General features: G+C 37.1%; 1 protein-coding gene across 8 annotated transcripts in view; it reads left to right on the top strand.

Annotated features, from left to right (window-relative positions):
• PUM2 (pumilio RNA binding family member 2) overlaps positions 1-27166 on the top strand; it is a 69147-nt gene that overhangs the window by 37972 nt on the left and 4009 nt on the right. For 3 of the 8 annotated variants that reach the window (XM_064448111.1, XM_064448110.1, XM_064448116.1), the window contains exons 11-19: positions 6821-6964; positions 8007-8288; positions 13097-13333; positions 19845-20112; positions 20678-20807; positions 22671-22805; positions 23080-23217; positions 24821-24946; positions 25911-26032. In XM_064448111.1, the coding sequence (XP_064304181.1) occupies positions 6821-6964; positions 8007-8288; positions 13097-13333; positions 19845-20112; positions 20678-20807; positions 22671-22805; positions 23080-23217; positions 24821-24946; positions 25911-26032 (1582 nt within the window). Of the gene's footprint in view, positions 1-6820; positions 6965-8006; positions 8289-13096; positions 13334-19844; positions 20113-20677; positions 20808-22670; positions 22806-23079; positions 23218-24820; positions 24947-25100; positions 25873-25910; positions 26033-27166 lie in introns of those variants that run through there. The other 5 variants (XM_064448113.1, XM_064448112.1, XM_064448117.1 and 2 more) reach the window with 4 other exon arrangements.

The following is a 27166-nucleotide window of genomic DNA, read 5'->3' as shown; positions in this document are numbered from 1 at the left end:
TTGTTCAGTTGGATTAAAATACTGGCACGGGATTCTTAGAGCACAAGAAACTACTAGCATTTTGATTTGGAGCATTTTCTCTGTTACAAATGTATGCACAAGGAGTATCGTAGATTTTTGCAGGATAATGTCATGTATAATGAAACAACTACATGCTGTCTTAGAAGGTCATGAGTCGTCTGAATGGTTACTCTGATGCAACAGGAAGTATTAATTGTCTTTCTGAAGTAAATTTGTACTTGTGACATATAATAATAATAAAATCTAAAATTCAGAATCCAAAATTAGGAAATTTAAAAGACAATTGCTGCTTAATCATCTCTGAAGATCACAACATGCTTGAAGTAGAAGCACTCCAAAGCCTGGAGCCTCAGATCCTTTTACTGTGCATGGCTTCCAACTTACCTGGGGAAGGGGTATTATGATTCTGTCTCACATGTGTCATAAATGTGCAATGCGCTAGCTTGAAGTTCAGCATCAGTTTAAGTGCCTGATACAATTACCTGAGCAAGAACAATTTAAGTGTCCTTGGCCATTCTTCAGTACAAAAGTTAAGATTTTACATAGTTAAGTTAGGCAACATTGGTAGCTGCAAGCACATCTGACTTGTACAGGTTCTCTCCTCTATCAGCACCTCTTGGAAATGCCTTACAACCTGTAGAAGTCAGTTTGTTGCTGGATACTCTGGGACTGCATTGTGCGTTTTGCCTCACACTATCAGATTTTACACCTCTAGCTGCAGAACAGACTGGCCCTTGTGTTTTTCTTGTCTGTTTTGTTCTATAACTGCCATTTTTATTTCTTCTCATGCAGTAGTATCCTCAGCTTGTAGCATCTTTCTCTTTCAGTTAAAATGAGGAATCGGCAAAGTATGCTGCCACAGCACCTGCCAAGTGGTGTCTCTGTGCCTCACCAAAGCAGTGAAGGACTGCAGTGAGGCGTATCAGAGGTGCTATAAGGGTCTCTGCAAAAGCCTCAAAGACTTACCTATACCTTTGTTTTGTGTTTTGGGGCGTGTGTTTGTGTTTAAAGTTACTTAGTAGTTCTTGCTTTGGACGTGGAGCTGTAGGACTGTGGAGTGGTCCATGCCTTGTGAAAAGCCTGTGACATTTAGCTTGAGTCAGATGGACATCTGGTACCTTGACCCAGCCCAGATTTGTGACTTTGTTATAGGAGGATGTAAAAAGAGCATTATTTTCAAAATGAAAAGTATCTATCTTAAATAATTCAGGGGTAGTTGTTAAAACCCACAAAAACGTCCTCTCTCCAAATGGATGATTGAAAGTCATACTGAATGGTCAAATACATAAACTTGGTAATTCAAGAGCCTGTGCTGTGGAGATTGGACTTGAAGACTCTTCCTCCTCCACAAGCCCCAAAAGGCTTTCTGTGAGGGCAGGAACCTTTTTATTCAGTTTCCATTGTAGGTTGCTTCTTTGTCCCATCTGCTGCATGCCTTGATGGCCAGAGAAAAACTTCATTCGAACATATTTCAGACTGTTCTATAACAGGAATTGCATGCAACTGGCTTTCAACCTTACTGACCGCACTCTTGGAGGGAATGAGGCTCAAATTATAATCAAAAAGGACATTTATTTTTCTCAGTCATCATAAGCTGGCTTTGTAGTGAGTCATAGGGAGTGCTAGTGATTCCTTTTTTAGGTGAAGGAAAAGGATGTAGGATGATGAAATGAATATAAGCCATTTTAGATGGGAATCATGATACCATTTTAGATGTCTGTATTTGAGCTAGATACTTAAGGTGCCTTTTATAGCTAGTGAAGAGAAATAGGAACTTTTATTCTTGATTCCTCTGCCTCTATTTTAGTTAGCTGATTTAGGATAAAGTGGGTTTTGCTCTAGAGGTGCCTTTTTCTATTCACTTACTCTAAAATTGAGTTGAGATCACTAAATTATATCTAGATACCAAAATTTGATTAAGTGAATCCCGGGTAGTAACCACTGAACAACACATAATGTAGTAAACAAGCAGAAAATGCGTGGAGTTCTTGTTTCAATGGACTTAGATGTTTTACAAGAAAGTGTAGGTCCAAGTTGAGTTTCGAGTTTTTGAATATTCTTTACAGAGAGAATATTTGTAGTTTGGCTTCACTGCGAGCTAATAAGTGATAGTATATTATTTAGCTTGTCCGTGCTGCCATCTTTAAATCATTGCCGCTGCTTTCTCCTTGCCATAGCCTTCATGTTTGAAATTAATGAGCTATCCAAACTCTGCGATTGTTTCATTTTTCAAATCTGATATTTCAGGTATTTCTGTGTTAATTATTTAAGGAGGTGTATTCATGTAGCACATCTCATCCTAAGTGCAAAGAGAAAGTGTCTGAAATCCTGGTTACTTTTCACGTAAAGTTTTTATTAAGTCTCTTCTCAGAAGAATTCAGGTTCTTTTTTAAAGCCATCAAAAGTGAAATACATTTTGCACTGGAGTTGTGCAATTACATTTTAAATTCTTCAGTCCTAATTTAGTCAGGGGGTACTCCAAATTTCATCATAGTATGATCAGTGTACATTCTTTTCTACGAATAAAACCAGTCCTCATAGGCAACGGTTGGAGTAGGCTAAGTCATCCAAATTCAGGATATCTAAGGAGCCATTGTGCTCAGTGGAGATCTCCCTAGTGCAGTTGCTGTACAGAGCCTGCAGAGCTGCTCAGCTTACCCTAAAATAGATGTCTAGTGGTAGGTCAGCTGAATCCCGGAGGAGGCTTCATTGACTGCATTGGCTAGACCAGATGCAACTTGGTTTTACTGAATTCATGCAAGTGAAGCTGTTAGCACTGAGTATAATGGTGCATCTAGCGTGCAGATGGGCGTGTAAATTGAGTTGTCTGAAAAACATGTATAAAACACCAAAATCAACAATTTCTGTTTATTGGCATTGCATTTTTGTAGAGGAATTTGAAGTGTGACATTGCAGTGGGTTTTGCATTCTGTGCCTTCAGGTAGTATGAAATAGGAGGCAGATACAGTTGTGGCAGGCATACAGGGAGTTACAGTATTGGCAAAGTTAAAATAGCTGTAGAAAGTATAAATCATCTACTGGTAGGATAGTAAGTTCTGAATTTGGTTTGTGAGAGGACAGTGCAGAGATAAGGCTGTGCATATCTTCATCAGAACAAAGGAAAGGTTGTAGTGGTTCAGGGTTTAGTGAGCTTGGGAGACCGAAGACTGCAGCATTTAAGGAATGATGGAAGATGAGGAGCTGAATAAATTTTCAGATCTGTATGCAGAGGAAAATAATTGGATCTTGGGAACTTTGAGAAGGGAGAAGCTGTAAATTTTCTACATAGGGAGAGGGGACTCTATAGTGACTTGCAGGTTATGCTCCTGAATGGAGAGAGAGGAGGTGTCAGGATGGTGATGCTAAAAGGGGCAGATAATTGAGTTGGCAGTAAGAAGTGTCACATCTGTTAACTTAAATTGAGTAGAGAGAAGTGACAAACTCTGACATACGTTTGGGTGTCATCAGTGAGGGAAGGGAGTAGGAGAACTGGGCAGAGCTGTGTAGTATTACATACAAAAATGTGAGAAAAGACTGAAGTATCCAGTGAAAGACACTGGAGAAATTACTGGATGGATAAGAGCAACACTAAGAATGGGCTGCACGAGCCAAGCGAACAGATTTCTTCTCATTCTTTAAGAACATTTAAGGTTTGTGTGAAAAGAATCCAGAAAGTTTTCAGAGTCTGGTTTTGGAGACATTTAGAAATCATTTCAGCGAAGCACAGTACTGGTAAGACAAGATTGTTTACTTTCATATCCCCTGCTGATCTGGAGACAGTAAGTGTAGGTAGAGCAGTTGAATTCTAAAATAAAAGGTGTGATTAGGAACTGATGAGGAAACGAGTATGTTTTAGTGTTTTATTTGCAGTGGAAGACACAGTAAGCTTGAATGTGAAGGCACTGAAATGAGCTTCGATAGTTGTTAATTTGGAGAGGAAATTGCAGAGCCACAGGGAGGTGATGACGTGATGGAGAGGTAATAAAAACTGAAACAGGAGGAGGGGGAATTAGAGGGGAGAATATCTGGGAAGTCACCATCTTATCTTCGATAAGAGAGGAGGCTGAGAAATAGTTTTTAGCCTTGTGCTCACCTTTCTGGGGTGGAGTGCCAAGTTTGTAGGATACTATGAAGGAAGGGAAAGCAGAAGTCTGAAGTTTTGCTATGAGACCTGTTCAGTTACTTGATCTGAGATGTCCCTCTGCAAACGTTTTTTTGATGTCAGAGAAAATTTTATACCTTTGAGGCTGGAGATGCACTTAGCAAGGTTTCAGCAATTTCACAAGCAGTCTTTTACATTGCTTTGTTCCAGTAGATTTGAGTACAAAGCAGGTCAGAATGTATTTGTTTCAGAGATCAGGTACATAGAAGCACGCATCAGTTCTCATGCATAGCGTGAACAGTCTATGGTGGATGGTATCTTGATGCTAATGACCTAGCTGCTTATTACTAATTTTAAATGACCTGTTTGTGGGTGGCATCTCAGATAAGATAGTGGCAAGGAAGTGTCAAGAGAAACTGGGTATTTTGTAATGCAAAGAGCAAGTTCAAGTTGCTTCCACTTTTTAATTCAGCAGTCCTACTGGTCAATTATTTTAGAAAATCTAAAATTAATGTATTAAACTGCATTAGTATTAATCCCCGTAAATTTAATTTATGCAATACTGTGTAAGTTATCTTTGGGTGTCCCCCTATCCTCCCATATATGATCAGTCCTTTTTTTTATACAGCTATAGCATCATCTGTGGGTTTGAACTTTTGAAGAGGGTAGGTGGACAGAGTAAATACTGGTAAGTAATAGCCAAATCTGAGTTCTGAAAAAATGGTTTAATATGATACAATAGTAACAAATGGCAGGACCAACATGGTATTAGCAATTGAACGTGCTATGAGTAAAAGTAGAAATGATGTGGGTACAAGTAATTAAATACTGCTAATGTATGCAGGAACATATGCAGTATTATAAAGAGCTTTGCTACTGTGTCACTAATCTTCTAATATTCTGTGCTGTGTTCTCTACAGAACTACAGTAAAACAGGCAGCAGTCACTCTCACCTTTCCCTACCTTGGGAATGCAGCAGTCTTTTGTAGTGGCGAAGTTGGTAGAGCAGCACAGCACAGTTTTGTAGGTGGAAGAGGCAGTGGCACCTATAGTGAGTGCTGCCTAACCAACTGAATTGTAAGAGCCTGTTCTTGTTGTTTTTAACTAGACAAACTTTCAGACAAACTCTGGAGGACAACTGTCTTCCTCTGCTATTGGTGGGAAAGAGAAGGTAGATACACCTCAAACGCAAAACAAGTAGTGAGAAACAGGTTTGGAATTACAGGAATGACAAGTTTTCATGACCAGTATAGTGCATTCATCTCCAGAACTGTGAATTGAACCTAAATGTTTGTATTTTCATCACTCCTTTTCAGTTACCATCTGAGTCTCCTTCATATCTTCAGATTTTCTCTAGTATGAGAGAATTTGGACCTGTGTCTCCAGCTTCCCTGCAGAGTATCCTAACCACCAGGGCAGTAGGCAGGTGGTATTGCCAGCTCTGTTTTTGGAGCAATACATCTAGGCAGAAGAGATTATACAAGCATTTTAGAAATTGAGGAAGAGAAAATATGACTTGGAAGCCTGGTGATTGAGGTACTCGCCTGCCATTAGAGGCTCAGGTCTTTATGTTAAGGTCCACATGTATTTCAGAGGAAACTCTGCTAGACCTAGTTTTGAACATATATGGAAACTGATTTAAAATAGTATGCAAAATCTTGGTTCTTACACGTACAAAAATAGATGTGTGATTTTTGCAATCTTGACTTTTTTCTTAATAGCATTAGTATATATTTGAACATGGAAGCAATATTGAAATTCTCTTGGGTTTTGTTTTATAGCTTTATAAGAATAGTCAACCTAAAAATTACTGTTGTCTTTTCATTGTCAGTGCCCTTTCTTAGATTATCCTAGCTCGTCTTCCATTTTTTTAGGGATTGTTATCCCAGTTCTTCCACTTCGTTACACAGTGTCAGAGCTTTAAAAATAATTCCTTTGCTCTTGTCTTAAACGGGTTTTGTTTTGCTCTTTTTTGTTTCTTTTGCTTTCCTTCATTCATATCTTGTATCCTGTTTTCCTTCCTACTGCTTGCTTTTCTCCTCTTTCAATTCCTCCTCCTCTCTCTCCCAGGTCTAACTCTTAACTGTCAACTGAATGAAACTATACTTGGATTACAGCCTGTTTTCTGTGAAACTGAGACTAGATAATTTTTGTTCTGGTCCAAGGTATTCCCGCACATAGTGTTCTTTTCCCAATATGCTTTGTAGATGGTCTTTTAAGTGTAGCTAGGTAATGTATGGAATCGCCAGACTTGCGTTTAGTTCAGCCCTTTGTACAGATTTCAATACCTTTTCCACATACAAAGGAGTACAAGAGAAATGTAGAATATTTTAAATGGCTAAAAGAAGTTGATTTGATAATGATCCAAATGTGGCCAGTTGTGTTGTTCCTGCACCATTTCAACTATGGTGTTAGAAGCTTATTTTGTTAACCTTGAAAATAAAATTCAACTTCAGAATAACAGCTAAATTTAGTAGTCTAGTTCTAAAAATTATGTAGAGCATTCCTAAATAAGATTTCATCACTTTTACGATGTTCACTGTTTTTCCCTTTTGATGTCCTGTTGATGTTCTAAGGCAATATGGCAGAAATTGTTTTCCCCCTTACAGTTCGTTGTCAGAATATTTCAAGGAGAGAAGAAATGCTGACTCTATGGATCTACCTGTACTACTAATTTGTGTGTTCTCTGTTGTGTAGGCTATCAAGTACTAGCTCCCACTGCCTATTATGATCAGACTGGTGCCTTAGTAGTAGGCCCTGGAGCAAGAACTGGCCTTGGAGCACCAGTCAGATTGGTGGCCTCAACTCCTGTTATAATCAGTTCCGCAGCAGCACAAGCAGGTAAGTATTTGATCCTGCGTGGAGGTTTCTTCCACTTTTGTACTGAATCTTAACAGTAGTGTCGGTTGATCAGTATTTGATGTTGTTGACGTGTTTTGTATGCATCTGTGAAGTTCTCTGGTTGTGAAGAATATACCATATGTGCTCTCTTTCTTACCCTTATCACCTCACTTTCTCTGAGAGGCACTGTTGTTCCTCAGATGTAGTTTTTCCTTTTTTTAATTCAAATTTACAGTCCTCTCCCCATACACATACAGGCGTGTTTCTGCAAATGTTGTTGCTTGTCAGATATGAACATTTTCCCCTTTCCTCTCCCCATACATATAACATGCCCTTCTCATCAGTCCCCTAAATGGTGTCCTCTAGGAAGCATCATTTCATTGCTTCGGCCTGGCAGAAGACGATGGAGTGCTCTGGAGCCTTGCTGTGCTTTTCTCCTGAAAAGTGTGGCAAGGGAAAAAAAAATACAAAATGGACAGCAGAAGAGGAGAATTAGTTATATCAAAAGTCTCTAGTTTTCTTTTTCTCTTTTTGTCAGTGATAGGGTGTGGTACTACTTTACTGAACCATTGTATTTATTGCATTTGTTAAATTAAAATCCAAAATACTACACCAGATTAATTAATCTATTCAGAAAATCAGATTTAAAATTAATCTATAAGCTTCTTTCTCTATGCAGAACTCGCTTCTGACATTAGTAGCTGAAGATGTGTTTGAATGACTCTTAGCTGCAACTCTGCTATTGTGGCTTTGGATATAAAAATACAGTTCAGTAAACAGTAATGTCTTATGTTTACACTGAAAATTCCCTCAATTACATTAATGATTCTGCAGCCTTGATTAGCCTACAACATATGCTGTCCTCATTTTCTTCCTCGGGTAATTAAGGCTGTGTAATACTATAAAGTCTTTCAGTCCTTTAATATGTGAATTTCTGCTTGTTTAAGGGGGCTTCAAGAAAATACAATTTAGATCTGAATAGTCCATTTACAGTCAGAAATGTTTGAGAGAGTAATTATGATTGAAAACATGTGTTTTACAGCTGCAGCTGCTTCAGCTGGAGGAACAGCAAACAATCTCGCGGGAGCCACGAACGGTCTATTTCGGCCACTTGGTGCCCAGCCACAACAACAGCAACAGCAAACAAATAGTAGCCTACAATCCAATTCATTTTATGGCAGTAACTCTTTGACCAATAACTCCCAGAGCAGTTCCCTTTTTTCACATGGTCCTGGCCAACCAGGAAGCACATCTCTTGGCTTTGGAAGTAGTAGCTCTTTAGGAGCAGCTATCGGCTCTGCACTTGGTGGATTTGGCTCATCAGGTAGGTTATTAATATAGTGAGGAAATTCTGTGAGACTTTTGTGTTAAGCAACAAAAAAAAATGTATCTGTATCCAGACATTGTATACGTATACGTCTCTAAAAATAACACAAAAATAGGTTACTCAAGTTTAAAACAAATTGTAGAGAAAGAAAAAGGGTTTTTAAAATTCACTTGGGCTCTGTATACGAGGTGCATTTTTGAAGAATATCCTGTAGTTGTAGATATCTATAAAATCCTTTTCTATATTGAGCACTGTACTCTGGCCCAGAAGTTTGTTGTTGTTTTTAGTAAGCTTATTTTTATTTTCAAGTAAGTCTTCATTCTGTGTTTAAAATAAGTTGATGACTTTTGAGATATGCATTCTTTTGTTGCAGTTTTCGTGTCAGGAAAATTCCGAATTTAAAGAAAAAATTAAATAGCATAAGACTTTCTAAAATTAATCTAGTATCAAAGTTTGTTTCCATAACATTTTTATAGGATTTATAAAACAGAAAGACTTTAATACTGAAGAATAGTCCTTCTTAATTTCAGTAGGTTCAATCTTAAACTCAGTTAAGCATAAATAGTTCTGTGCAAGGTTGGGGCCTTAAATTATTTCAACAGATGCTCCTAAATATGATCAATCTGTTTGTATTAAAAAAAACCTAAAAACAAAACACCCCAAATTAAAAAAATAACCCAAAACCAAAAATGTTGCCGTCATGTTTCTGCTCTATAGTAGAAATTTCTTATTCTCAGTTTTTAAACATGCATGGTAGGTTTTCTTATTTCAGATTTAGCATTAATAAGGCAAGCGAAATATCTTTTCTAAAGAATATTTCCTTTGGCTATTAATCTTTAAGTTACAGCACCAAATTCCTTAGTAGTGTTGTTATCACTATTCTAATGAAATCAGTGGATCATATTTATAATCTTGTGTATTTTGCAGGTGGGTAGAAATGGGGGAAATTTATGTACTCTAACAGTGTTCTTTTCAAAGTTAAATGGCCCAAAGGAAATAAAAAAATTTAAATGTTGAAAGAAAGGTTATGACAAGATAACTTAATATATGGATAAACAAAGGTAAAAACATGCCCTTCAGTATTAAAACATGATACCTGTTATTTGGTAACTAAGTAGAGGTGAAGAGTGACATCAGATATGCTGTGCGCCAACACAGATTTTCAGTGTTGTTTTTCATAAAATCTGAAAATTTATTTAACAAAACTAATGCTAGGAATTCTAGACTCAAGTTTCACGCTGATCCTCTCTAATATCTGATTTTAAAGAGTGGAGTAGGAGACTCTAAGCATACCAGCTTTAAAAAAAATAAAAATAGTGAGTACTCAGTCATGTAGAGTTTCTTAATTTTCCATAATATCACAGCAGGTAAATCTTATTTACAAAGTTACTGTGCTGTATCTTGCAATATAATTTGTCCTGAGCTACTTGTAGTATTTCAGTGAATTCTTAGCAGCTGTGCTTCACTCTAGATACAGTTTCATTTCACTGATAGATAGTGATCATAAGTATATCTGAATATTTAATGCAGTGCAGCCACTTCCAGTCTCTAGACAGAATAGTTTTAAGTCATAAAAGTCTTTATCCAGTGTTATCACAAGGACCTCCATAGAATACAATTTTTAGTTGTGTATCTACTTAGGAAGAATCAGCATAGTTCTTTCTGGCACAGGAGATAAAGCCTTTTTTTCCTTTTTTTTTTTTTTTGTAGCAAAGGTTAGTTCCACAGCTTTGTCCAAAGCCTTCAGCATAGACAGCATATACTGAAATTTTGCAGCAGTATCTTAGGTGATTTAATTAGCATGGTAGTTTCCACAGGGAAGCAAGAAGCCTATGCTTTTGCAGTTTGAGAAGTGCTGATGAAAGGTGCTGTCTAAACTTGAAATGTTTTCGGTAGTATTATTGGAGTAAAAGTATATTGAAAGTGCCCGTCTGCCAAGTATAAACTGTACTTGCCATAGAGGCCACTTAAAAAAAATGCTTCCTGATCATTACATTTTTTAAGAGTTCCTGAGCTGTATCCATAAATGAATTGAATTACATAGATGAGTACTTAAACAAATGGTGTTAATGCATGTTGAGGCAAATTAAAAACAAGTTTGATTTTTTTTTTATTTGCCCAAGTTTCAGCTTCTTTATATCTCCCCTCAGTGTGCTGTAAAGGTCGAATTTAAGTTAAAATATAGCCATGAAGACTGACAGATGGCAATACAGATCCTGCCCCTTATGTTTTCAGTTGTTGCAGGGAGAAAAAAAAAAACTCTGCAAAAAAAAAAATCAAAGATGAGCATGTCCTAGCTGAAAAACTGAACAATAAAGTGAAAAACAGGAAGAGGCAAGCATATGCTATAAATGGCTGTATGTACTTTACAGTCTCTTTATAATAAAAGTTGTTCATACTCTTTAAAGGTTTAGGCATGTGATAAGTTACTGCAGCTTAACAGGTAACTAAGAATTAGATCAGCTACGGCAGCTTTCCAGATGCCTGCTTTCCGCTTGGAACAAGTGTGAAGCGATTGCATTAGCTTAGACAGTGGTGAGGAAGGATAGGTGAATTGAAATTATCTTCTGGTTTTTGTGAGATTTGCTTGTGTGTGTGAAAATGCAGCTCAGCTGGTTCACAGTAACTTGTTAAGCTGCAGTAATTTAGCTGAGTAAGGAACCCTGAAAGAAAGCTAAAGTTTGCTTAGCTTTTTTTCATAGTTGGAAAAATAACAATCTATCATGTAGCATTGTATTAACATTCACATGGTTCACCAGCTGAGCCAGAACCTGTAGATCTAGTCTCAAATCTTGAGATTTCTTTCAACTGTTGCCTTAATTTGCTCTTCTGATTTCTTATTCTCAGTCTTCTTGCCTAGTTAGTCCAGTATCTTTTCCTTCTGGCTTCTCCTCTAGTATGTCTTCCTTCCCAGTTTCCAGGCCACATTTATCTCCTGCTCCCCCTCCCAAATATGTTTCTGTTTCTGCCTGTACTGTGTGATGTTCCCATCATCAGCTTACTGTTCCAGTCTTTCTGCCCCACAGTCACATATACCTTCTACAGCCTAGCTTTTCTTCAGATCTGTTTTCCTTTCATCCTCAGTTCCCACTGGTTTTGAAAGTGCTTGCCAGTTTTCTTGCAGTCTCCTTGTTGGCTCCTTTGTCTGACCTTTCTCTCCTGGTTCTGTTTTTTTTCCTTTTTCCCTGTCCTATTTCTTGTGTTTGGCTTTTGTCTCCTCTGCATTTGAAGTAGAAAACTTCCTTTCCACACTGCCTGATGGGCCATTCCGAACACAAGGTGGGATCTTGGACAGCAGTTTCAGAGTCCATTTCTGGCATGGCCCGGAATTTCAATTGCAGGAAAAACCTTTATCAGCCATCTCAGATGTGCTGTGTATGGACAGGAGTTTAAGTTTTCAGCTATGAGATTGTAGCAGATCTGTGCTGAACTTGTACGAACTATGATTTTGCTAAGATTTTTAGCTTGATCAAACATAGCATGAAAATAAAGGTCTCCTGTTACTAGCACATTGGTCTGAGTACATGAAAGCATTAACTTCTCAAATAATAGGTAGCTGGATTATTTTGCAAAGGATAAAGCATCGTTCCTTGCCTGTTTTCCTGAAATGGCAGTGTTGTTTGGGCAGAATGTCTTTGAAGAATTTGGTCCAAGTATGTACCTGCCATGAAAAGTATTAGCCACATTGCTAATGTTAGAGGAGAATGCAAATTAATGTCTTAAAATGGGAAGTATCAGGTGACCTTTATATTGGGCCATGGTGCCAGCTTTAGTAGGAAGATCCCTGACAAGTGTAAAGATTATGGAAGCATAAAGTCTGACCTTTTCCTTTTTAAATTGAAGTAGAAAAGAGTTTTCCAAATTCAGCTTAAGAAGCATCTTTTATCAAAATACCCATAATCTTGGTTTTGTTCATGAGTATAATAATGTTCCAATGTTTAAAATAGGCACTCTAGTTTAATATTTCACTAGTATGCAACAGATACTGGAATTTAACATTTCTAAAAACTTTTTATTGTTCTCCTAATTTGTCCTAGACTGTTCATCACCCTGCTGAATGATGCTGTGCAGGATAACCAGTCCTTCACTAATACATGTTATCCAAAGCTTCTAGTCTAATTTGACTTTCAGAACTACTGGTAGCAGTAAAACACATTTTTAGTTTCTCACCTTAATTTTCCTGTCTCTGCTCTACTTCTCATCTTCTTCTTAGCTTATTCCTACTTTATAATATCTTTTCAAAACACTGCTTTGAGAACCATAATTCTTGTAGGGAATTTTAAGCAGTCGGGTTTTTTTCCTACAGGTGAGGGGTTCAGAAACAGCTGAACAGCAACATAGATTAATTTCTGAACCCTTAAACAACAGCAGTCAATTGTCTTTAGCCTTTTTCCTGAAATCTAGTATCACTGACTAATAATTTATGGTGGAAAAAATTTCTGAGGTTAGTGGAAATATTTTTAGAATTATTTATTCTGTAAATTGACAGTGTAATCTAATCTCATAAATTCCATATTTGTCCCAAAGCCTGAAGCCAGGCGGTTAAAACAGAGTACTGCAATATTACTGTGAGAAGTCTAGAATGAAATGTTGAAAGACATGGGCATTGGTGAAATTACTTATCAGTGGTATGTTTATACCCACTTAGATTTACTTAAAAGCATGTGTGGTTATCACAGTAATTGTCTTTGTCATAACGATTGCTGTAATTATTGTGATCGCATCTGTTGTTGCCCAGCTGTAGTTGGGGATAGGTTTTATTCAGTTGACATTGTGTAATTAGGGTCTTTTTATTTCTTCTTCAGTTGGCAGTTCTGCAAGTAGTAGTGCCACAAGGAGAGATTCTCTATCTACTAGCTCTGACTTGTACAAAAGATCTAGTAGCAGCCTAGCACCCATAGGGCAGCCATTTTACAATAGTCTGGGATTTTCCTCCTCTCCAAGTCCAATAGGCATGCCTCTGCCAAGCCAAACGCCAGGACATTCACTTACGCCACCGCCATCACTTTCATCACATGGATCCTCATCCAGTTTGCATTTAGGTAAAAAAAAAACAAAAACAAAAACAAAAACCAAAAAAACACTTTTTGTTTGTATGTGTGTTTGTATTTCTATGTGTAAAATATATGTTGCATAAGAGATGTCACATTACCTTTGCTGTTAAACAGTTTTGTAATGAAGAGGGGCCATTCCTGAAAGGTGAAGAGCACGCTCAAATGCTCATTGATTTGACAGTGGAGGGCACTCAGCTTTTTGCGGTATCGGGCCAACAGCTGATTTTATTTCCTCCCTTGCAGAAGCCCGATAGAGAGCCCAGTAAGACTTATTCGTCCTTTTTGTATTATGTTTCTGCAGAATGACAAGCAAAGGTGCATTATTTTTATTTCTACTTCAGTGTATTACCACTTCAAGGACATTTTAAGGTTATGTTGTGTTTAACAGTGAAGTGACTTTCACTACTTGATAAAGTAGAAAAGTGAGCAAAAAGCTCTGTGTAAAATGTGTTAAAGGTGACTTTTTAAATTAGTGAACCTACTGCCTTGTGGCCCAGATGCTTTGCCAGGAAGACAATAGTTTATCACTAGGCTGGTGGAAAAAAGAAAATGCATTTGTGAAAGAAGTAGCAAAGGCTTTGTCAGTGGTGGCTCTCTGTTATTGGATGTATTTTTTAAGGAATGATGGTAGTAACCTTGCAGAAAATTTTTGAGCTAGTTAGAGGACATGGGAGCTCGACCTTTTTTTTTTTAAAAAAAAAAAACAAACAAAAGAAAACAAACATTAAAATAATACAGTTAAAGGATTTAAAGAAACCCACCACAGCCTACGGTATATTTAGAAGAGAATGCCTCTACCCTGAGGTTACTTGATAAACTTGCCCTTTTTTTGCTGCAAATATTTGTGATAATTTAATTTTGATGCTAAAATAATACAGTGAAACTGGATGTAATTTCAAGATTAAATTGCCGGTTGCTCCAGTAACTATTTGATGCGCAGATTTGTGCATGTAATAGGCGACCTAGCCCCCTGTACTTCTGTTAGTGCAAATAAAACAGGAAAAAAATTAAAAGTGCCTGCCAAAATACACTTTAATTGAGAAATGTGTGAGTGATTTGTATAACAAGGTTAAAAGTAATTTAAATATATTACATTTACAGTTCGGTGTCCCCTTCACGGTTAAGTGCTGAATACCCAAAGTAAAACTGGGCAAGGGGATGTTTCAGCACGTTTTATTTTTTTTACTTACCTTTTTTCCTTTTTCAGGTCTACAAAGTGCACCTTTGGGCTGAGACCAAGCATGGAAAGTTTCAGCCCAAATGGAGGCTTTTGAGAAAGTTCTGAACATCTGACAATGGGGTTATCATGGAAATCTTTTTCTTTCTTTCTTTTCAAAAGTGTTCTCACAATAGTTTTCATATTACTGAAAACTATACTTAAACCAAATTTTGGAAGGCATTATCTAAAATTCAAAACATTCAAAGTTTTGTGTTGTTTCATGTTTGATAAATATTGGAAGACTTTTTTCAGTTTTGAGAAAATAAGCTGTGATTGGTACAGAGGATTACCTCTATCAGCAGAAATTGTTAAATACTGATTTTAATCCATTTCGGACTGTTTGGCAGTGTGAACTAAGCATAACAGTTTGTTAAAATCATGTACTAGATCAGCGTGTAAAGGCCAGAATGTACAGTTGTACTCTGAAAATTGACACAACCTTGTTGGCTTCCATGTGTACTACCACTTCATCTTCAAATGAAGCAGACCTTGATTATGGATAAACTTTATGCTGCCTCACCAAATCAATCTGAAATTTGGAAATTGAGGTTTTAAGGATTTTTGCTTTCACAAAAATGCAGGAAGTTTTCTTTAGCATTTCCTGCAGTCTGCACTGTCGTATCTTTGCACAGTTACATCCAAGGTGCACCATCACAAAAAGCTGAAGGCTATTTCTGCAGTTAATTGCCTGTCTTGTTAAATTTATTCTGGTGTGTTCATCAACCACTCTTGGAAGCACTTGTTTTGTTCTTACATATAAACAATAAAAAGGCAAAACTTTCTCACCAAAAGAGACTTTATACCTGAAATCAAACAGGGAGTTATATTTTAAGAAGGGTATGATATTGCATAGTCACTTTTCAGAGTAGAACAATATTATAAGTTCATGTCTGCATGCAGTTTCCACTGGTATTCTGATAATGCCTGTCAAATGTAGCTCTCCCTCCACCTTCAAAACTTGTCCTGCCTGCTTGTATCAACAGGTTCAGCTAAGTTTAACTCCTGTTTTAAAATGGGCATCAAACTCGGTTGCTCCTGTTTCAGCCACCAGAATGCTAGAGCACAATACTGGGAAAGGGTGCATGGTTTTATAACCCCTTTGTCAGACACTGCTGCAATTTGTAGCTTAAAAGACCAGTTTCCCTTTTATAAGAAATTTGTGATAATTTACTGTTTACATCTCTTCTCACCAGCTCTTATCCAACATCCTAAAGTAGGAATGTGTCAATTACTTTGTTCTAGTGTCAGTTTTCCTGTATTTGAAGGGATTTGTCAGTTGTCTGTAACTGCTGCTTTACTGTAATCAGTTGGAGCAGTAAGGTCATGAATTTGAACTACCCTTTCACTCCCAGGGACAAAAAAAACTGCAAGAGGACGTATTTTTCCTATGTTATTAAAAAATCCTTTTAGATTGGTAGTGCTTACTCTGTCTGATGGTACATTGCAGCATTTTAAGGGTTTGATTTAGAGTTGGATTTTTAAAATCTGGGCTTTTGGAGGTAATTATTTTCTGTGCATTGCAAGCCAAGCTTGTTAGTAGTTCAGACTGATGATGATTTATCTTTGGAAGTCATTCTGGGTAAGAGTAAAGGCCCCTTGTCAAGAAAGCGTGGGGAACTTTGCATTGCCTCTGCTGTGTACCTACTCTCTAGGGCTTCGGTAAACCAGGCATAGTAAGCACTTGGGTCGATTCATAAAATATACATACATATGCATATGTGTGTACATATATAGGTGTAATTGTTTTCCATATGAAGATGAAGTTTTTAGCTGAGGATGAGGTGGAGCTACCTTTTTACAGATGAACAGATACTTTACAGAAATCAAGTTTAAAGTGTTTATATACACAAACATATTTTACTAGAAAATAATATTGCTGACTGATTTAGACAAGTTACTGCAGTAAATCTGTTTTATGTCTTGGTTTGAAATGATTGAAGAAATACTTCGTTAATAAGTACTAACAGACTAATGCTATCAAAATAAATGTGCCTAGATCTAGTTTTTAAAATGTTTTCACGTTCTCCTTTACATTAAATATGCTATCCATGTTAAGGAGTTAGTAATTTAACATGCTCTGTGTCCTTGAAGTTTAGTAAGGCTCTGCTTTATATGGTCTATATACCCTTTATACCTCTATGCCTCTTCTTCCCTATGGACTAGCCACAGGGATTTAGGTTCAATTAAACTGTAAAACAACTTAATAGTGTTCATTGCATCGGTGATCTTTCCTTTATGAGATCAGAAGTGATAGCTAAGTGATTATCTGAAGAATGAACTGCACACCTTATTCCCCAGCAGCTTCTAATTGTGTGGCTATACTGATGACTGATAAGTCTTTTAAGACTTCAGTGTTTGCAGAAATATTTAGACTAGGTGCTTTATTCAGTAGGGTATGTTCCCCAAATAAATCATAAGACCTAGGTTGTTACTTTTCTAGTTTGGAATCAGAATCTATAGATCAAGTGTCCTGAGGTCTTGAAGAGCATGGGATGCAGTAGGCCAACCAGGAGAGTATGGGTAACCAGAATTCAGATCTCAGTGTTCTGCTGCTAAGCTGTTCACGCTCAGTTTTCAGGAAGGAGACCACACTAATGCTTTGGTGGTTTCTCATTACTGAGAAAGTAATGAATACAATATTTAAGAAAATAGCCCATTGTATACAAGAGTATATCTGCATATAATAATTACCTGTGACAATATGCTTTTATTTCGAGGGGGTTTACTGCTTTTCAAATCTGCAAAGTTGCCACTGAGCTGTAACACTGCTGCCGTAATAAAAGGTTACATGAGAAGAAAAGCTCAATACCTATTAAATTACTGCTTTTTATAATAGCATCAAGGGTTTTACAAGGTTATCTGTGTGCTTTTGAAGTATGACAGGTTCTTCTAGGCACAATGGATATGTTTTCAGCTTTCCTGTGTTATGATCCTGCTTAACGCGATCGTCTTAAGTAGTTTCACAGGCTAGACAGGAGTCTCCCAGTTGCAGCGTAGTTGTCTTACAGGTCTTAAAGGGATGGTTCTCAAATTAGACTGAAGAAAGGCTTGATAATCCTGAGCGTGAAATGTATTGTATACATGCAGTTCTGTGACACATATATAGCATATTTGTTAAAAGCTACCAGGTTTCTTAATTTCTGTTTTAATTGCTGGATAAATTGTAGCATTTAATTGATATTTACACAAAGGCTCAGTTTAAAAAACCAAACAATTCCAGATTCACGTATGCAATTCCATGAATGTGTATGCAAATTAGAGGCATGCAGTTTGTGAGCATACAATCAAAACTACCCAGTTAGTTCCTGGCACAGAACTGAGTATGTGATCAGTGGAGCAGTGGAGATGCTACAACAGGGAAGTAGCCTATACAACCTCCTTTTAAACGGGCTTTGCTGCCCTCTCGTGGCATTAATAGTGTTACTACACAGCATTTACAGGGAAGCTAGGATTTCATTCACATATTAAATAATCTAGTTGAGAAATACTGTGACTTCAGGTGCATAACTTTGTTCTTTAGAAGGCTGTTCCTGGAAGATAAATTACTGTAGAGCATCACTCTGCACACTGCTTCACCTGCAGAATGTTGGGTTTCTTTTTTCTTTTTGTCTGTTAGTATCATGTTGCTGTCAGCTCCTTTCTGGAAATAGTGATTGTCATTGGAAACTAAAAATTATAGTTAAAAACCCTTGATTTTTCTGGCTGTAAAGAATTAAGAGGCTTTAATTTAAAAGAAAACCCAGTGGTTTTTAAAAGGTATTGTGGGGCATAAAGTATTTACTGATTCTTTACTGATTCCTACCACTGAATTTTGAAAACTAATTGTAAAATAAGTACTAATTATTTCTATTTTAGGGCATAATGCAATAAATGTGACGCTTGATGTTTTACAGAGCACTAACATCTCAGATTCTGGTATTGCAGTTTGACCTTTTGAAAAAGATACTTTACCATTACTACATTACCAGCCCACTGTAACACTGTTGTTGCCTGGCCTTATAAATATTTGGAACCAAGAGAAGTCTTGGCTGGGGCACTGTCAGCTGATTCTTTTTTTTTTTAATTGATTTTGTAATGAAGCACCATTCAAACAGCACATACTGCAATTTGTTTTAAATTCAAATGTAGATACTTCTATTGACTTTGAAAGGGCTTTCAGTTACTATGTCACTTTCCAGATAATTTGCAGGGAAACTAAAAATGCTTTTCTTTTCCAATTGATACTCTATATTGGGGTGGGTTTTTTTAGTAGGGTTGAGGCTTTTAGGTGGGAATTGTCTTTGAATATTTTTGGTTGTAGTATAGTAGCAGTACCCCCCCCTTTTAAAATCGTACTGTAGTTGGGAAAGATGCTTTGTTTGCATGCTTATGATACTTGCTGCCTGTTGTGGAGGGGAGAGAAGCCTACTGGAGGAGTCAGAGTGACATAAACTGACTAGAGAGAAGTGTGTGAGGAGGAATTTACAGGACTGAGATGATGATAGCTGTAGGTGGAATCACTAGTAAAAAGGAGTAGGACCTAAACATAGGAAGGCAATCCAGTTCTTAGAAAGTAAGGAAAGACAAAGTGTAGTGAGCGATGAATGTTTTCAGAGCAAGGAAAGGACTTCATGTTTCTAAAAGGACCTTCAGTTTGATATGTCTTTGGTTGTTTTAGAATTAAGTAGAGCATTCTTAGTGACTTGGTTTGAAATTTGACATATTTAGCACTTACAAGAGGTACCAGATTGAAAGCCTGGGATGCTGAAGTCATCTAATATCCTGCAGAACAGGTACAGCATGACAAGGGGCGCCGTGTGTGCCTCCCCAAAAATGCCCTTTCACACTATAAATTGGAAAGGTACCTCAGTAGGGACTGAAGGGTAGTTCAGATTTCATGGTCTATTTTGAAACAATTGGCTAACTTTGAGACTACTAACAAGGGTGTAAGTCAGCATTACTTGTGAAGTGGAAGTCTGCCCACTAAGCTAAGGCCCACCCAATTCTAAAGTTTCTGTAAGTCTGAGTGGGTGCTCACTTTACCTGCTTTGTTATATTCTTCTAATGACATTTCTTTTCCTGGTGCCCTTCACATAAAATAAAAATGAGGAGGAGAATGGTTTTATTTATTGGAAGATAAAGCTATCTAACTCCTCCAACCATAATGAGGTAAATATAAATATCAAGACAAACCTCTTGTTTTCTTTGGCTCCAGGGTGTATCCGTAGTTCTAGTACACTTACTGTTTTGCTGTTGCTTATTTTCCTTACGGCTTTTACTGACAGAACTGCTTCCTTGTAGGAGGACTGACAAATGGTAGTGGTCGCTATATTTCTGCAGCACCTGGAGCCGAAGCAAAGTATCGCAGTGCAGCAAGTACCTCCAGTCTTTTTAGCTCCACCAGTCAGCTCTTCCCTCCTTCACGCCTTCGTTACAGTAGGTCTGATATTATGCCTTCTGGACGTAGTCGATTGCTGGAAGATTTCAGAAACAATCGTTTCCCTAATCTTCAACTAAGAGACCTTGTTGGACATATTGTTGAATTTTCCCAAGACCAGCATGGTTCTAGGTAATTATTATGGCAAAATTAATAACTTACCAATATCAAAACAGTAAGATATTATTACATTAACATCAAGCATTTGAATGAGCTGCTAGTTGTCTTAATACAAAGCATGCTGTTAATTGGAGCGTGTGCTCTTACACTGACCTTTTTCTTCTCTAGGAAATTTCATTATAAAAGTAGTATAAATTTAGCTGCTTGTAGAAGTTCTTAGTGTAGAAATAGCCTCATAACTAGACTTGTAAACTCTAGTATTTAGGTATCAAAAAGGCGTTGATTAAGAAAACAAAATATCCGGCATCTGGAATGTAAAACCATTTTTCAGCAATACATCATCAGGTACTTAGTTATTGTTGTTCTTTTCATCTTTAATCCTTTTCAAATGAAAGGTTTTAAATATCATTTTACTAAAACGTATCCTTTTATATGCAAAGGCACTACTTTCATTTTAATAAGTTTTATAGATGTTGAATACTTGCTTTAGAATTTCGAGGTGTCTCATTGAAACAGCGTTTGAGAGGTTTTCCTGTTGTTTATATATAAAGCATAATGTACCTTTTTTTGCACTTAGATTTATACAGCAAAAGCTGGAGCGAGCTACTCCAGCTGAGCGCCAGATGGTATTTAATGAGATCCTGCAAGCAGCATATCAATTGATGACTGATGTGTTTGGAAACTATGTAATACAGAAGTTCTTTGAGGTAAGCATAACACTAAGTGTATGAACAGAAATGCTCGTGAAATGCTGTAAAATCTGATTAAATTTCACTTGTTCTTTTTTTTTCCCGTAACATCATAGCAGAATTCTACTGGACTCTTACCACTGAACCCGAGCGCATGACACTGCACATGTGTGTTTTGTTCTGTGTCCCCTGCTTTTTTTTGTAACAGGCAGTTCCTCTTCACACTGGTGGTGCATACATTGGTGAACTTCAGTGTATGTACAGGCTGCACTCTTGGGCTTTGCAAGCTTTTTAGCCTAATTCAGAGTCTTTAAGCAGATGATGGGTAACAACGATTTGAAGGATGCTCTTTATTGGTTACTACATCTTGGTAAAGAGTGGGTCTGGAAGATGCTCTTGCACCCAAGTAAATAGCTGTGCGAACCTCATCCAGTGCTGTATGCGAAGAAGCTCACATAAAATATATTAAGGCACAAGAATTTTGAGGAAGGGATATCATAAGATACGTTCAATATTACTAAAACTAGTGTTTAAAACAGCTTTGGTTTTTGTTAAAAACTATGGGGTTAAAAAAAAAAGGGCTATCAGAGTTACAAGATTTGACGTACAGAGAGAAGAAAAAAAATAGCTGTGTCCCGAAACTTTCCTACATAGAAATTTATCTAGCATAGTGTATTTTAAATCAAGGACCACATCCAAGTTTCTGGGTGGATAGAAGGTGAAGCCGGAAAATGTCCAATAAGAAATAAGATGCTTGCTGTAAACAGGAATGTAGTTTTTAATGAGTAATCTACAAAACAGTGTGCTCACTTTTTTTACTTGATATTCTTTTTTGCAAACCAAAATTTCTTCTGAAAAGTGTGGCTGATGTATAGTATGTAAGATCTTGATCTTACTCAGGAGTCATCAACTGCTGTTTTTTTCCCATGACGTTAAGGTTGGATGATACATAGGTAACCATTGTCAATTGAGTGTTTTTATCTTCATTCTGCAGAAGAGTTCTCAAGGCAAAAGTGCACTAGGCCACAGGTGACCACAGGTGTGGGGTTTGACAGTTCTCAGCAGTGCTGCATTAATGTTGCTGGTGCCACCCAGCTGATTGTCCAGGAGATCAGTCTGTGGGCTCTTGTACTGTGCCAACTCAGGAGCTTGTACGGGGATCTGGGAACAGGGTTATGTGTATTACCATGAAGCTTGGCTCGCTTCTACTCTGCTCAACATGGAGCAGCACAGAAGGCTGTAACAGGACCGTGGAGGGAATAATATGGCCAGGAATTAGGTACTGATGAAAAACATTGGTTGGATTATGCTCTAATACGGCCAATTTACAAAACCGGTATGTCTAGATTTCCCAGAGTGCCCATGATAAGAATGATCCTTCAAGCCATGTGAAGTTACTGGGAAGCTACTTCAGGGGTTGAAATCTTCCCCTACCCCCACCCCCTCTTGTTACAGCTTGCTTACTGTATAAAAGATGCAAGATACACTGACCTGTACGAATTTGAGATATCAGAGAAAATCTGATTTGAATTACAGTAATATGTAACTAATTTGCCTGGTATAATTTGTCTAAATAAGTGGGTTATTACATTTAAATATTCCTACAGACAGTCAAGTATAAACTACTTCGATCTCTTCTGTTGTCTTGCAAGGTCATTCATTTGATAGCAGGTATGTGGCTGGAACGTGGAATATTTAGAAAATGTTGCATTTAGAATATAAAAGCTTCTAGTAAATATAGCCACTAAAAATACAAAGGGAAGAATCATTCAGGGCACTCAGTAAACCTGTATTACATCATGAAAGTACTACTCTGACATGTAAATTCCAGCATGCCGCAATATGTCGTCATTCGTTAACAGCATATTTATTTTCTTGTAGTTTGGAAGCCTGGATCAAAAGTTAGCCCTAGCAACACGCATACGTGGTCATGTTCTGCCGTTAGCCCTACAGATGTATGGTTGTCGTGTTATTCAGAAAGCACTTGAGTCAATCTCACCTGACCAGCAGGTAATTGTAAGTTAGAGCAATACTTCTTAAATTTTATTTTTTTATTGCATCCATCTTTTTACTTAATTTTTTTATTATTCCTTTCATTATGAAATGCCCTAGGGACTAAAATAGATGTTTGAATTAAATTGCTGAGGTATACAAGTAAACCACCAGTGAATCTGAAGATTGGACAGTTAGGATGAAATGGAATATCCTTTGGGTGGGGTGGGTGGTGGTGGAAAAAAAATCAATTGTAGAGACAAGGATAATCTTTTTCCGGATAATCTTCTCTTTCCAGAATGAAATGGTGAAAGAGTTGGATGGTCACGTTCTGAAATGTGTGAAAGATCAAAATGGAAACCATGTTGTGCAAAAATGCATTGAGTGTGTTCAACCCCAGTCACTCCAGTTCATCATTGACGCATTCAAAGGACAGGTAGTGTCAGCAGTTCATTTCCTCTCCTGTAGAGTTGCTTTGATCTGCAGATCTTCTTCCATCATTTGCATATACAAGATAGCATTTGACGCTTTGCAGTCAGCTTGTTGTAAAAAAGAGATCATAAATAGAAAAACTGTTGAAGAGACAGTTCACATGATGTAAAAAGATGGATCTGTTGGAGATAAGGCTCTAGAAAGACTTGTTTGGATGAATTATAAATACTGACAGAGGTATTTGGCTTAAGGGCAGGCTTTATAAATACTAACATTGCCATTTTTGATGTAATAACAAAGTATCTTCTCTCTACCATATATTTTTCATTTAAAATTTCCATTTTCTTCTGTTGCCTATGTTGCAAGTCTCTTTCCCAATTAATGTCTACTGCTATGGAAATGCTTTGGAGAAATATACTAATCTGTTCCCTACATATGGGCTAGTGTTAAGTGAAGGGGGGTGGTATTTGTTTATTTAAGGTTAGGGTTTTTGTTTTGTTTCCAAAAAAGTTACAAGATTGATACTGTGCTGCAGGCTAGAGAATATGATGCAGCTAAATAAGATTTTAATACTTTGAGACAAACGTGTACTTTTATAGTCTCGAAGAATTGTAAAAAATCTTACTAACTTGGCTGTGTTACTAAATTTTACTTTAATGGGTGGCCAAATGTATTTCTTAACAAAATCTACAATATCCTTCTCTCACATTTTACGCGACAGCAGTACCTGAATTATTGTTGTGCATAGTAGTAAATGGCAAACCAAGGTTTCTAGGGTCAGGTCTTTTTACATCAAAAAATGTGTATGGAGTAGATGAGATACAGTTTCTAAACTGTAAATAGAGCCCCTTGACTAAAATGTGACTATTTACTGGACATCCATCCTCAGCTCCAAGTAATTATATATAAAAAATTAGCTAATATCTGAAGTGGCAAATGAAAAATACCACACTTCAGCCACGGCAGGGAACAGTACGTATCTTTTGCATCTGCCTGCATCGTTTGGATCTATGTTTAATCAGACAAGATTCTGTGTTCAGTTTGGACCAATATTGACTCTTAAATCTTCTGAATTAATGCCAGAGACACAAAGGTGGCTTCTGGAGAAGCAAGCAAAACGAATAAGCAAGACTTTGACTGTATGTTTTGAATACTTCTTTACAAACTTTATATCTCTGACAGGGAGCCTGTTGTTTAGGCTGGAATGTGAAATCGGTGAAAATCAGCCACAGTAATTGAACTCCTTTTTATAAATATCAAAATCTTAACATTTGCAAATCAAGTACAAAGTCAAAAGGAAAGCTTGAAGCTGAACAGTGTTTAACTAAGGGTCATACTTCCAGGCTTTCTTTTGCAGCTAAGTCAGCTAGAAACATTGTAATGAAAACTTGGGTTCTTAGTTGTGTAATTGCTGGAGTTCTTGACACAGAAAAACTGCATTTTCATCTTTTCCTGACTTCTACTGGAGGTGGAAATCTGATATTGGCAGGCAAAACTTTTTTTTTAATAGAAGTAGCTGGCATGTTCGATCATATTTCAAACACGGTAATATTACTATATCTGTAAACTTCCGTTGGTTTAACTTCAGTTTGCAATCCTATTTTAAGGTATTTGTACTTTCAACTCATCCATACGGTTGTAGAGTAATTCAGCGTATTCTGGAACACTGTACTGCTGAGCAGACATTGCCAATCTTAGAGGAACTGCATCAACACACAGAACAGCTAGTGCAGGTTAGTATGTATATTCATTTTTTAATGCATTTTAGAGCTTTTTTCGGTTGTCATAATTTACTCCTGCTTCTTAATTTAAGAAATTATTTAAATGCATTTGCCTCTTTTTAGGTGTGTAGACATTGATTTTTTTTGTTTTTCTTTCCTTCCATAGTTTTAAATGAAAATGAATTTGGAAGTTGGGAGGCAAAGAAGATATAAAAGCCTTTTTCTTACACTTTTGACTGTAGCTTCGAGTACACATTGTAAATGCACAGAATTCGTATATTTTTTCATTGCAAAGATTGCCTTTTTGTAGCTTAACTTGATTCACTCAGGTGTCCTTCAGATAACTTCTAAAATGTCTAAGTACAAATACATTATCAAAAATATACATGTTGCATATTCTTACACAACGGGAGCATCTTTTCTAAAAGAATGCGCCCTCGTACAACATGATTTCCTGTGTCTTGGTCTCAGAAATGAGTGCTACAAATGGCTTTGAAATTGAATCACTTTAAAATACTGAAGGGACTTGGTGTTCAGTAGGGATTTTCTCACATAAAAAGGCAAGAATTGCCTTCTGCTACATATTCAGTGTAGTTTATTTCTCAGTGGTTTCTTGTATATACAAGTCTCTTGTTAACACATAACTGTCTTGGGGAACCAAAGTTCAAGGAGACATTACGGCTGGTAAAGAGTGATGATTTTAATTTTGAGGACTCCTTTCTGTAAGAGGATAAAAGGTACTCTAGCAAAATGCTGTTTTGACAGATTATTTACGTTTTGCATGTAAATTTTGTGGTCCATTAAGTAATTCTTGATGCAATATTTCTTACATCACTTTGTTTCTATAATGTTGACGTTACTGTAGTTTTCCTTGTATCTGTGCAAATAGTAATTTGAAAGTTTATATAAATGTATAAAAGTGTATGGATTACTTAGTATGAACACAAAAAGAAAACTGAAGTCATCTTATTTTCAGGATCAGTATGGAAATTATGTTATTCAGCATGTACTGGAGCACGGTCGTCCTGAAGACAAGAGTAAAATAGTTTCAGAAATAAGAGGAAAAGTTCTAGCTCTGAGTCAGCACAAATTTGCCAGGTATTGCACAGCCTTCATATATTAAAGGTTCACTAACTTTTAAAGTTGTAGTATTGGATTTATTTATTGTGTTACAGAAAGGACAGGAGACTTTTTTCCTGTTGTGTAACTTGCCTCCTGAAATTTCATATTTTTATACAGATGAACGGTAGTGGTATTTTATACTAGATTTGGGGAGGGGAAAGGGGAAATGCTGTTCTGTAGCGAAACAAAGTTCCACGGGTTTATGGAATGGTTTTTGCTCACATTGTACAAGTGCAGGGAAAGGGTTCCAGGTCTCCCTGTCGGGATCCCCAGAGCCAGGGGAAAAGCTCTCCTAGAACTTGCCTGATATGCTGGTGTGATAAGCTGGGACTTCCTGACTGTTTTATCAGGCCAGCCAAGCAATTTACAAGTGTAAAAAGGTTAGCCTTAAAACGTGGTGGTTCGGTCTGACAAGAATTTTATGCATTAGGAAGTCTCAAAGACTATTGTAGAAGTCCTGAACTACTCTAAAATTAGACACTAAGGCTAATCCTTCAGTGTTTTTTGCTGAAATACAGATTATGTGCCTTTTGCTAAGGAAAAAACGCATCTCAGAACTTATCCTGGACGATGCAGTGAGACTAACCGTGTCCTCAAATAGAAATGCACTGTGACATGATGGGGGTGTTTGTTTTAAAAATTGTTTGTATGCAAGCTAGTGAGTTTATCCGGATTTTATTTTTCTTTGCCTAAATAGAACTGTTCATAATCCTCTCCTTGGAACTTGCTTAATTTCTAAAGGACAAACTTAGGACCAGAATCACTTTGCTGTATTATAAGCATTGAATGGCCTTTCCAGCTTCTGAGATATCTAGAAGGTCAGAGACTTCCTCTACAAAAAGAAATATTTGACAGCATCTCTGATCTAGGCGTGGTCCTGAAAAGCATCTTTGTTCAGAAAGCAGGAAGCCTCATATCTGGCTTTCTCTGTGTCTTAAAAGGGACCACAACCAAAATTGATGTACTAGAACACATCTGCAACCTGAAGTCCAGTATATCTACTGTAGGTCCAGTGGAAAAATCTATCCTACAAGACAATAAGTATCAGAAAATTACTTTTGTTTACATTAGTAGGAGTGTATAATACTTGAACATCCTCAGTCATTACAG

This window comes from Phalacrocorax carbo, chromosome 3, assembly GCF_963921805.1.
Source record: "Phalacrocorax carbo chromosome 3, bPhaCar2.1, whole genome shotgun sequence".
Taxonomy (NCBI): Eukaryota; Metazoa; Chordata; class Aves; order Suliformes; family Phalacrocoracidae; genus Phalacrocorax; species Phalacrocorax carbo.
Note: the sequence above shows the minus strand (reverse complement) of the source record. Positions and strands in the feature narration are given on the sequence as shown.